At 48.0% G+C, this 13,251-nt stretch overlaps 1 protein-coding gene across 1 annotated transcript in view; it reads right to left on the reverse strand.

Annotated features, from left to right (window-relative positions):
- Positions 1-3,664: 3,664 nt before the first annotated feature.
- Positions 3,665-13,251, reverse strand: part of LOC149370657 (putative thiopurine S-methyltransferase) — a 31,269-nt gene continuing 21,682 nt past the window's right edge. Inside the window, exon 8 of the mRNA XM_089578302.1 lies at positions 3,665-3,780. Coding sequence (XP_089434428.1) covers positions 3,665-3,780 — 116 coding nt within the window. The remainder of the gene's footprint in view (positions 3,781-13,251) is intronic.

Here is a 13,251-nt window from a genome sequence, read left to right on the forward strand (position 1 = left end):
CAAGATTGGCTGGTGCCGTCAGCCACCACAAAATTGATGGATTGCGCGATGATAAAGCAAGCACCTTTTTAAACGAACGAAGCTAAATACCGGTTACATGAGCACAGGGAACCAGACTCGTAGACTGTGAGCTTTTATTGATGACTGACTGATGAATGCACGAGGGGAGATTCGTGGTTATGAGCAGAAATCTCTCGCATAAAAAATCTGTTGAATCTTGGAATGCTCATCCCAAATTGATGTCTTTTTTCGGGGAAAAAAAGGGAGGTTCATTACGAGAGTAAATATGGTAGTGCACATGTGCTGAGCACTATCGTCAGCTGTTCACTTTAACAGCTCTTGCCCTTTTCATCTTCCTTTAAATAACTGTTTTCGCTTCTTGCTGCTTAAATGCACAAAGTGCGAAAATTGCAAATAAAAGCAAGAAAAAATGCTGATCATGGTTAAGGAACTGGTTACCCTGTGTGAGAACCTATTTTCATTCTCATTTCTTGCTCAGCAATGTCCTGTATTTGTACATACTAGTGTATATTGCCACCCTACCCCTATCCTTTTTTACTATCTGTTGCTCCCCCCTTTCTTTCCGTCCCCCTGTCCTTTTATTCCCGCTAGCCGCAGCTCAGGTGCTTCACATTGCTGCGATGGCAGGTGCAGCAACTTGCAACATCTGTTCCTCCCATATGCTCATTTTTCTTAACAATAAAGAGCCACCAACAACAACTTGCTCAGCAGGCATGCTTTCTTACATGGAACGGTTTCAAAGAGATGCTTATGCATGTTTCATGCCATGTCCTCTGCTCAACACATGGAAGGTCTGAAGGATTGCTTAAAGGGAAACTGCATAGGTTTTAGAAATTAACGAGCTTAAGAGGGTGGAATGTGTAAAACTTGCAGGTAAAGCATGCGAAGTCTTTTTGGGCTAGCACTTGAAATAGCGAGTTCATCGCAGATTAAAATCTGGACGCCCTTCAAGCTTCTCTGCAGCGCACAACGCCAAGTGGGGGGCGCACGATGACGTCATCGAAGGTATCGGTACATTTCCAACGCACGAACGCCTGCTGTGAAGGAAAAAGAACCAATGCCACCGAAGGCGAACCCTGCCGAGAGTTGTTTGGCAGCGTCTAACGCGTCGGGGCAGGGTGTGGCTGACGACAGCGGTAATTTGAAACCGTACCTTCCGTGACGTCACGCTGAGTTTTGCTGCATTCCTCCGGTGCATTGAGGAGAAGTGCAAAATTCAATCGTCTATTACGTCACTATTTTAAATGTTAGTGCAAAAACACTTGGCATGCTTTACCTACAGCCTACATAGATTTGAATCCTTGAATATCGCGAAATTCTCAGAAAAGTGCTGCAGTTGCCCTTTAACCTTGTGAGGTTTGCTGTGCACACATGCATGTCTCGCAGTCCTCTCCTGGGACCTGAAGCTATACGAACAGCCCTGAAGTGATGCTCCCCAAGCTGCTCACGCACGCACATGCTTGCTGATGGTGCATGCTAGCGCGTGGAATTCACCTATGGCCAGTAAATGACTCCAGTCTAGTTTTGGTTTAGCAGTTTTGTTGTTCTAATTCACTTTAACTCTTATGCTAGCCTGTCTCAGGAGGCAAAATAACAGCAAGTGACCAAACAGCTAATATGCTGCAGTTTTTGTAGGCCTCGTAGGACTCGAGGGGGAGACACTGGTCTTTGAGACCAAAAAATGACCAACGAATGATTTTCTAAAAATGAAATTTGTGGTATCCACAACCATTATTCTCCAACTCTTCCAGTTCTTTCCCTTCAGGAAATTAGTATTTTGACCATGATATTAAATTTCAGATCATCATGTACGCTGAATTTATGCAGGAGCAGACGATTTAATAGCATGAAAATTTTGGACATCTGGCTGTCTTAGCATGTCGATATCTCAACATCTAGGACAGATAGAGATGTCGTATTGTTTGCTAAGGGAAGCTGAAGGCACAGCGGGGGCTATAGTCGAATCAAAATTTTTCAATCCCGCTTTAAAAATTTATAATTTTGCATAGTTTATTGGTGCACTATTTTCACACCTTGAATGTTGATATTCCAAGTGCTGTAAAGTTACTAATGAGGGCAAAATGAAAAAAATGGCTTTGATTGTTGCACTTTTTACTCACCGTACTATGCAGCCATGAATTAAACATATTTTATTGAGCAGTTTTTTGCGCCTTGGTACTAATGATCGAGTAATTAAAATGAATTATCTTAGGAACTAACTAATTTATGAAAAGGTGATTTTCGAGTTAAAATCTGTATAAAAACTGAGCAGGGGCATAGTTTCATCAAGATTGTACTAAAAGTAAGGAAAAAAGGTATAAGACCAGTGTCCCCTCTTAAAACTTACTGCTGTCATATCCACCAATCCAAAACAAGCTGCACGGCAGACGAAATTCAATTGCAGTACTTTTTCAGCCGCTGACAAAATCCACGTGGTGATCTATGTGTATGGAAGTCTTGTAAGTTGTGCATGATTTCAAAGAGAAGAAAACGGATATTCAATGAAAAACTATGCACTTCCATCCCCATATGGGACACTCGAGACAAATTGAAGTTGGCCTGTATGGTTAGGCAACCACTTGCCAAATGCAAAGATGCTACCTTCAATGTAAACGCATATTTTATGAAGTAGAAAAAGCTGGAAGAAATGCCCATCTTGCCATCACTGGCCCATTTTACAAGTAAACATCATCGTAGGCAGAAAGGGCCATAGAATTGTTTCTTCAAAGGAAAACGTTGGATGGAGTTGCCTGAAGTGTGCGTTTAAGTTTTCATTCTTGCAACTGCAAAGCAGTGTCCAGAGGCAGGTTGACTGCCTCGCACGTACCTTTTAGGTTTACTGGAGCTGTGAAGACAACTTTCACAGGCCTTGCAGCAAACTGCTCTTTATGCTTCAAAATTGGTGGCAAATTGGTGGAATTTTGGTGGCATGTTTTTTTCTCTCCAATGACGTGGAGAACACTACTGTGCATGAATCGTCATGTGGTATTCGCCTGCGACTGCTAAATGATTTATAATTGAATTTTTCTGTCACGCCGTTTCGGTTTCGACAACTGAAAGATAGCTGTGACGTCAAATTATGGTTATATGCAACGTGAGTCATGGAAAGACTGCGATATAATCGCTGCTTCATCATTTAATTCACCACAGTGCTGAAACCAGTCTTCCTGAAGAGGCGGAATGACAATGAATGTAGAAGCAGCGATTATGTTGTTTTTTCATACTTCATGTACCACTCTTTTAAGTCACAGTCATCGTTCGGCTGTTGCAACCGAAACAGCATGAGAAATAAATCCGATTATAAATTATTTAGTGCCTGTAGGAGAATAACACGTGGTAATCAATGTGTAATAATGCCTTACACATCGTTGCAAAGAACAAAACACATTTGCAAAATTTAGGTGTCTATACTCCTTTAATCTACAAAATCACTAAAAACGGTTCCTTTTCCTTCATTTCTTTAGTTTTTATGAGGCACCTCTCTGCAACAGTGATGGCAATGTGGTCAGGGTATCGGCTGCTTTCACTAGATGGTTGGCATTTGTGTTTTATTGTTCCTTTTGCTCCCGTATCCTTGCACTTTTTTTTTCTGTGATTCTGGGTGCCTCATAAGCGTTGTAGAGACACCACGCTTATCAGTTTTTCAGTTCATCCGTGGTCGTAAGTGCCACAGGCAATGTGTCACTGGTCCTCGGCCGTCCAGGAACAACTCATGATGCTCAACTCTGGTGGCGACAAGCGCAAGGTCTGCAGTGTCCCCTGCAGAGCACAAATGAAGCCAAACGTTTTCTTCCATTATTATGCGAAGCATATTAACGTAGGTTTCGGGCCTTCGCGCGACGCCCGGCGGTGGCCACCACTGACCCTGAAGTGGGGTCACGTGACATGACGTCACACCGGCTGCAGATGGGGCCTCATATCGCGCCGTCGGTCGCCTCCCGGCGGTGGCAACCATTGACCTTCAAGTGACCTTCAAGTAGGTCACGTGACATGACGTCACGTGATGACGTCACACCGGCTGCAGATGGGGCCTCATATCGCGCCGTCGATCGCCTCCCGGCGGTGGCCACCATTGACCTTGTAGTGAGATCACATGATTTGACGTCACGTGATGACGTCACACCGGCTGCAGATGGGGCCTCATATCGCGCCGTCGGACGTCGCCCGGCGGAGGCCTCCACGCTTCGGTTCGCGCCGTCGCGCGCGACGCGGCGGCGGCGCCACCATCGCTGCATCACGCGTTATGTGACGTCACATGCTTCGCATCCACTGGGGCTTAACCTTGATAAGCCTCAAATTTTTTTTTAATGTGAACTATGTTGCGCTCATTTTCTACTGTAAACATTTAAGCGGCCGCTGGAACAGTGTGCGCTGAGGTTAAGAAAAAGTGCTAGACAGAATCGCCCATCTACCTGCTGTTAAAAATTTCAATCTTGCTTACGTAACACGATTGATATCGACAGTTAAAAACTGACCGCTGCAGTTTCCCTCTCAGTTCGCTCAGCGGGGTGAGCCAGAAAAAAAAATTAAGATACAGGCCTACAGGCTGGGATCAGGCTCTGCCCACAAATGCTTGTTTGTTTGTGCCTTGGATAATGGCACATACGTCACTGCAGTTTCTGGCGAGCCCTATGTAGTTGGCTCGGGAGAGACCGACACCGGACCTCTGCCGCGAGGCATGGCAATGGTAATTCTAACAATTTATGAATTATCGCCTCGCTTTTGAGGATTTCTACATGACATGAACTCTGAATGGCATTTACTCTACATAATGCATGTATTTTAAAGCCACAAAGTGATATTGGTTTGAGAAGCTCAAATGGAAAGCAAGTAGTGATAGAAAGACATTTAAGAAGTTCTACATAATGCATGCATTTGCTCTTCAACAGTAAAGAGTAAATTACTTGGCAGCATAGAATTTAGCCCACGAGCGTCCTCGTCTCTTATGGTTACGGCGGTCTTATGTGGTAAAGTCTGTCCCGCTTGCACTGAGGTAACCTTATCAGTATTTTAGACGAAGGTGTGGTTAAAGCGTGAAAGCTTTTCCCAATAAAGGAGTCCGTGGTGCATGGCTCTGATTGCATGACCTGCATTACGGAATTAAGGTGACTGTTCATGTAGCTAGTCTCACAGCAAATGGTCCCACACAAGGTCGCAAACTAGTCCAGAGTTGCTCCCACTAGGAACCGGTGCTGTGGGCGACATATGAAGTGTTGCCTGCATCTGATTTACATATATTTCTACACTAGAGTCACCTGGACATCACGCACTTTCCTTGCCTTACTCTTCAGTTTTGTCCTGAAAGCCGGCAAGTTGACTGTCCAGTAGGTTTCGAACCACGATATCATTACCTTCGTTCAAGTGCGCCTATGAAGCCACTGGCTGTTTTTATGCCCTCACTTCCAGGTATAGCTTCCAGGCGAGAGCAAGTTGTCCACTATTGACCGCCAACTACTTTGCACCCACATTTGCATTGCCTTCTGGCGGAAAATGTCTGACTACTTTCTTTCCATTTGAGCTTCTCAAACTAATATCGCTTCCAAAAGTGACCTGCCGGTAGTGAAGCTGACCTAGGCGACCTCTGTAGGTGGCAGGTTGACTACATTGGTAATGTGACCTTGTGGCATCATCACAACCTGCCCACAGGATTGTCAGCAAACTGTTCACCGTGGTACGTGGCAGTCCTGGGTCTCACAAGCCCCGCTGGTGGCTGTGTTTGGGACAGCTATGTGAGGCGATAATTTAGAAATTGTTTTTAATTCCCTTCCCCATGCAGAGTAACATGCCAATGGCTTTAAACGCCGGCTAAATTCTCCGTTTTTCATTAAAGGGTTTTTCTCTCTCTCACTGCCGCTTGCCGGGGCAGTGGCGCATTGCTCAACCGCGACACCGCTGCGCCAGTTGTGAGAACTTCACGGATCTTTGAATGTTAAGTAGAGAATGACCACCTCTGCATATAATGGGCATTGACCCATTAACGCTTTCGCGTCATACCCTCACGGCGGAGCTTGAGTGTTTCCTCCCCCCGTTATCCAGAAAATTCGGTTTCGGCATTGTCAGAGTTGTGAGTGAAAAATTGGAGGCTTATCAAGGTTAAGCCCAGTGGATGCGAAGCATGTCCTTAGCGTTTGGAGGCATCTTGTCCGCATACACGCCCGGCGCAAAGACGCTGGCGCGGTTGCGGGCACAGAGACTGAGCGCGCCGCCTCATCCCTGGCGTGACGTCACATATCACGTGATGCAGCGATGGTGGCACCGCCGCCGCGTCGCGCTCGACGGCGCGAACCAAAGCGTGGAGGCCTCCGCCGGGCGACGTCCGACGGCGCAATATGAGGCCCCATCTGCAGCCGGTGTGACGTCATCACGTGACGTCACATCATGTGATCTCACTTCAAGGTCAATGGCGGCCACCGCCGGGAGGCGACAGACGGCGCGATATGAGGCCCCATCTGCAGCCGGTGTGACGTCACCACGTGACGTCATGTCACGTGACCTACTTGAAGGTCACTTGAAGGTCAATGGTGGCCACCGCCGGGCGTCGCGCGAAGGCCCGAAACCTACGTTAATATGCTTCGCATAAAAGTTGCTAGCACGATTCTAGCTGGTGGTGCCCAGAGAGGCAACCTAGGAGGCAGATGGGCCACCTAGGTCGCGTGACCTTGCGGCGTCATCACAACCTCCCCACCGGATTATGAGAAGCCTGCCCACCATGGCAGATCGCAGATAATGATTTGTCACTCGGGAAGAGCAACCTGGGTCGCACAAGGCCCACCACTGGGAGCATCTGCCGTCGCTGGTCAGTGGCGCATCGCATAACCACTGCGCCATGAGTGGTATGAGGATTGCCAGGGATCTATAACTGTAGAGAATGACCTTCTGGATATATGGCAATTAACTCATTACGCGTCTGGAGCTGACTTTCTCAGTGTTAGCATTTAGTATACTTACGCATACCATACATGAGGACGTCAACATTCTATGGAGTCGGCAGCAAGACGAAGCGTCGGGAAGCGCGCCGTATTTTCAACAAGTCGGACAGAAAATGGCGCTGACTTTGTGCCAAGAGAAGTATACATGTAGTCTTTCTGCTCGGGGTGTACTGCAGTAAACGTTTTTAATCTAAAAAATCTCTGCCTCTCCCGTAACCGAGAGTAGAGTAAGCATGAAATGTTTACGGGCCTAATGTCATCTCGGTGGACACCTGCACCGTACAGGTAAAGCCCCTAAATACCTAAACTAAAAGTAGCGACATCTCCTCCCTCCTCCTCCTATGCCGGCGCTCCTTCTCTCGGCCTCGGCTTCTCGCGGGCGCCGACGGTGGCGGCACCTAGGCCGGGAGCAGCTAGCAGACGCTCCCAACCGTCGCCTTTTGGCGCCCGGCAGACCGCGCGCCAAAATGTATTTTGTGTTGCGTTTTGTGACTTGGCTTCGGTCAAAATGACATCATGAAATGAGAGATTGAAAAATCAGTTACTGTAATAACTGCCCAGACCAACGTTGGATTGCTTTATAGAAACTTCTTGTTCTTCGATCGCTTTGACTGCGGAGCACACGTTGGAAGTGGCGCGCGCGAGCGAGTTCGCGGCACTAGAGTGACTACCATCGCTCGACGAGTGACTTTCTCGTCGCTCGCGCTTTGGCGCGCAGCGGACCGCGCGCCCGCATGATTTTTGTTGCATTTTCTGCCTCCGACTCGGCCGCATTGAGATTGTGGCGTGGGAGATATAAGGCACGAAAAAAAATATAGAGCGTGACCTTTCATAACTGAAAAAAAGAATACACAAGTGTTAATACGTCACCACTCCGCATTAAAAGCCATGAGGAGCTTTTCCAATGTGGAACTTTGGAAATGGTCTGGATCATTGCGCGCGCCCCTGCGTTAGTGATTCATTTGACGCCACCTATCTACGTTACATAGCTCCACGCAGAGTGATTTTCGCAGGAATTCGAGGCAGCGACGATGGCCTCAACCCAAAATGTCTGAAACTATGTTTACAGAGGTTCTTGCTTGCATTCTCAAGTATTATCTAGGCAGATATCGAGTATTCAAGCGAAAGGTGCGTTAATGTGCCTAGGCACAGTAACGCCCGATTTCGGTTTAGAACCCTGCTTGAAAAATACGTTCAGCAATGCGCGCAACATGAAAGCTAGACCTGAATCGCAAGCAGCATGAGCAGCAGAAGCTTGGGGGAGACAAACACGGCAGGGGAAGACCTAAAAACACTCATGCTGCAAATGCAACAACAAATGCAGAAACAAATGCAACAACTAAGCCAGAAGATAGCTTTGCAAGACCAGAGCTTTCGTAATTACGTTAAAAATCAAACAACACAGAGAACACTAAACGACGCCAGAGACCGCCTCTTTAATGAGCGGAGGTTCGGTACAGAAACCCAAGGGAACAATAGTAGCTGCAACACAGCAACATGGCAGGAGGACAACAACTAGAGATTTGGCAATGGAACTGCAGGGGCTACAGGCGCAAGCAGGGGCTCCTGCAGCAATTCATTAGCACTAGGGGAACCCCACCAGACCTAATCTTATTACAAGAAACAAACTGTACCCCAACCCTAAGAGGCTACTCATGCCAGGAAAAAGGGAAAACAGCAACACTCATTACCGACAAAATAACAGCAATAAATCATGGCGAAATAGCAGACACACAGCTAGAACACGTGATAACTGAAATAATTCCCAAAAGGAAAAGGAAAGCAAAAAGCACCTTTGTTATAAACATATATAGCCCACCTAAAAACAGGGGAGACTTCATCACGCTTTTCGCGGAGGCAAAGAAACTTGCAGGGCAGAACACCCTAGTTATAGCAGGAGACTTCAACGCGAAAAGCCCGCAATGGGGCAGCAAAAAAGAGGACATAAAAGGGCGGAGCATATGTACAGCAGCAGAAAACACAGGCTGCGAGCTACTTACGGATGAGAGCCAACCCACAAGGCAAGGCAACAGCGTAAGCGTAGACACGTGTCCCGACCTAACCTTTGTCAGAGGAGCTAAACAAGCAGAGTGGGAAAACACACAGGAGAACCTAGGCAGCGACCACTTTATAATCAGAGTGGCTATTGAAGCCGAAAGCATCAGAAGGAAAATAGGCAAGGCAGGACTGACAGACTGGGACGCTTTCCGCACCCACTGCAAAAGCATCAAAGGCGACATCACGTCTTTAGAATGGAGCCAACAACTTAAACAAATAAGAGATACATATACCAAAGAAGTTAACCGCACAGAACAGGCACCAGAGGTAGACAAACGACTCCTCGGCCTATGGGAGGCAAGGAAAAGCCTGACCAAACGCTGGAAGAAACAGAAGCTTAACAGGAAACTAAAAAAGAAGATAGCAGAAATCACCCAGCGAGCGGAAGAATACGCAACACAACTGGCTAGACAGGGATGGCAACAATTCAGCACAACACTGAATGGCACCCTAGGCACGGCCAGAACGTGGCAAATACTAAGGAAGCTCATGGACCCATCGAATAACAAAGCAGAAAGTAACAAATCGATACAAAGACTGATCCACCAATACGAAGGGACGGAGGAGCAGCTAATCCAAGCAGTAAAAGAGAAATGCTACGGAAAAGAACAGGTGAAAGCCTACCAAGGAGAATACCAAGGGAAAGAAAACCAGGACATGGACAAACCGATAACAAGAGAAGAAGTTATTCAAGCCATAAGGGCAACGACAAAGAACACGGCAGCGGGGGCGGACAAGATCCAGAACTCGTTGATAAGAAATCTCAGCGATGAAGCGGTAGAACAGCTCACAAAATACTTAAACAAACTCTGGGAAGAGGGAACGGTTCCGAAAGAGTGGAAACACGCGGAAGTCGTTATGATACCCAAACCAGGCAAAAAACTGCAGATAGAAAATCTCAGACCTATCTCGCTAACATCGTGTCTGGGCAAGCTTTTCGAAAGAATCATCACTAAAAGAATACAAAGACACCTAGAAGACGGAGGATGGTACCCCAACACCATGTTCGGCTTCAGGGAACATCTATCGACCCAAGACGTGCTACTTCAGCTCAAAGAAGAAGTACTAGAAACAATGCCAAGCAAAGGGGAAAACGTAGTCATGGCCGTGGACATCAAAGGGGCCTTCGACAACGTATCCCACGCAGCAATCATGGAAGGCATCAACGCCACCAACTGCGGAAAGAAAACACACGACTACGTGAGAAGCTTCCTCACAAACAGAACTGCAACGGTGGGTTTGGGAGACCTACGAAGCGAGGTCTTTCAAACACCATGCAGGGGAACTCCACAGGGCTCAGTGATATCACCAGTGCTCTTCAACATATCAATGATCATCCTAGCCAAAGAGCTCAGCCAGATACAAGGAATCAGACACACAATTTATGCGGATGACATCACCATATGGACCAGCGAAGGCTCGCTAGGAAGCAAAGAAGAAAGTCTACAAGCGGCAGCCACCTGCATTGAAGGATACATGAAGAAGAGGGGACTAAGGTGTTCCACCGAAAAGTCCGAACTTCTCAGAGTAGGAAGGCACCCTACAGAGGCTAACCTCGAGGTGAAACTAGAAGGGCAGAACATACCGGAACAAAGAATGATAAGAATACTCGGTATGTGGCTGCAAGGTAGCAGGAAATGCAGCCACACACTCAGCCTGCTACGCAAAGCGGCGGAGCAAGTAGGCCGAATGATAAATAGAGTAGCCAGCAAAAGGCATGGCATGAAGGAAGAAGACACAATCAGACTGGTGAACAGCCTGATAGTCAGTCGAATAACATACTCAGTACCATACCACGTAACCATCAAAGCTGAAAGAGAGCAAGCAGAAGCTATCCTTCGCAAAGCGTACAAGATAGCCTTACATTTACTAAGGAACACGTCCAACGAGAAGCTAATGCAACTAGGGCTAAACAACACTTTTGAAGAGCTGAGTGAATGCCAAATAAAGGCACAACTTCAAAGACTCAGCGACACAAGAACCGGACGAGCACTTCTGACTAGGTTGGGTCGGGAGACGGAGAACCATCACAACAACAGGGCAAACATACCAGACGCACTAAGAAGAAACATAAGCGTACAACCCATCCCCCGCAACATGGACCCAAACCTCCATGCCAGCAGGAGGAGAGCCAGAGCAGAATACTATGAAAAAACAATAGGGCACAGGGACAGCACGGTATACACCGACGCTTCCCCGTACTATGGTGAACGAGGACATAAAATGGTGGCGGTAGTCGTCAACCACCAGGGAGAACACATAACGAGCCTCACGGCCAGGGCATCAAATGTAGCAGAGGCGGAGGAGATAGCGATAGCCCTAGCAATGAGGGAGGGGGATAGAAAGGGGAGACCCTTGAATATTTTAACAGAATCACAAGAAGCGTGTCGAAACTACACAAAAGGAAGGGTAGGCAAAACGACACTCAGGATCCTCAGCGAGGGGACACCCTCGGGGAGGAGAGAGAAACATAACATAATTTGGATACCAGGCCACGCGGGGGTCTGGGGCAACGAAAGGGCGGACGAACTAGCTCGAGGGCTTACTATCCGAGCTGGGGGGTCACAAGCCCCGGAGGAGCTCTGGACTAGCCTAGGGGCTGGGTACTCGGAAACACTAAGTTTATACAGGGGGCTAAGATACAAATACCCCCCACCACACAAAGAGCTAAGCAAGGAAGAAGCCGCAAAATGGCGGAAGCTACAGACAGGCTCCTTCCCCAACTTATATATACTAAGCAAGATGTTCCCGACGCAATACCGCGCCACATGCCCTTGGTGCGAAGCGAGGCCAACACTATACCACATAACATGGGAATGCGACAGAAACATATCGTTCCACAAACACGACACACCAAGTGCGGAGCAATGGGAGAGCCGGCTCACCAGCTGCGAGCTAGAAGCCCAAAGGGCACTCATAGCACACGCAAGCGAGGTGGCCAGACTCAGTGGAGCCCTGGACTAGGGGACCACCCAAGGCTAAGGAGGCAACCTCAAGACTTGAAGAGAAGACTTGAAGAAGACCTCCACCGCAGGCTAAATCTTATAAATCAATAAAGTTTCTACTCACTCACTCAACAGCAAGTACCACACCTTTGGTGTCGAGTTCGTGAGCGAAGGAGTGCAACTGTAACAAAACAAATACGTCTAGCGATGCGTTCAACATGAAAGCTAGACCTGCACCGCGAGCAGCATGATCAGAGTAGGCTCAAACAGCGAGTACCGCCCCTTTAGTATCGAGTTCGAGAGCCCAGGAGTCCAGCTGCAGCAACACAAATACGGCAAGCAATGCGCGCAACATCAAGCCTGGACCTGCATAGCGAGCAACGTAAACGGCGGGGCTCAAACAACATGCGAACGAGCCCGACTGAAACCAAGCTGACACGCTGCGCAATGCGAGCAACATTAAACCTGCACTTCAGCACGGCTTTCGCACCCGCTAGCGAACGAGTCTATTTAAAATCATGCCAAACGGCATTTAGTGCGAAGAAAGACTGCAGCCGCTGGCGCTTCACACCAAATCATCCGAAAAAACACGACTGACAACTGAAAAACGACCACTTATCTCACAAAGACGCGGATCCACAACATTATCGAAGTTTGCCCGGCCTATCCTGTGCTGCCAAACCTTTCGGCGAGCCGGGTTGCTTTTTCTGGAAGGAATTACAAAAAATCTTTTGCCACTACCACCTCGGTTGTTGCATCTATACGCGCAAAAGAAGCTCGGCATCGCCGCAACGCGTAGACGCCGTCAAAGATGAAAAAAAAAACGCTTCCCGCCAAAACTGTTGCACAGAAAGAAAATGAAGCGCGACTCCCAGCCCCAGCAATGGCGCCGGCGTCTGCTGCGGAGCCAAAAAGCGCGCGCTAACACGTGACTACGGCGCCTCGGCCAATGAGAGGCTCGGTTCTCCGGCGGCGCGCCAGGAGAGGAGGAGTGTCGGAAAGGTCAAAGCTTTTCGCTACTTTTGTTTCATTGAGGGGCTTTACGTACAGGAAGGGAGGAACGCCACCACCCGCTCAGCGCGATGCCTTGCCATTTGAACGCAAGGTTTTTTGAGGAAAGGAAATGGCGCAGTAATTCTCTGCCATCTCGGTGGACACCCGAACCGCACCGTAATGGAAGGGAGAGAGAGAGAGAGAGAGAAAGCTTTATTTACAGAGGAATTCGGGGCACGCCCCAGGGTCCCCGCACGACCCCACTGCACTCAAGTGTTTATGTTCCGAAGGTCCATAACACTGGC

This window comes from Amblyomma mixtum, chromosome 1, assembly GCF_055824585.1.
Source record: "Amblyomma mixtum isolate Tamu chromosome 1, ASM5582458v1, whole genome shotgun sequence".
NCBI lineage: Eukaryota > Metazoa > Arthropoda > Arachnida > Ixodida > Ixodidae > Amblyomma > Amblyomma mixtum.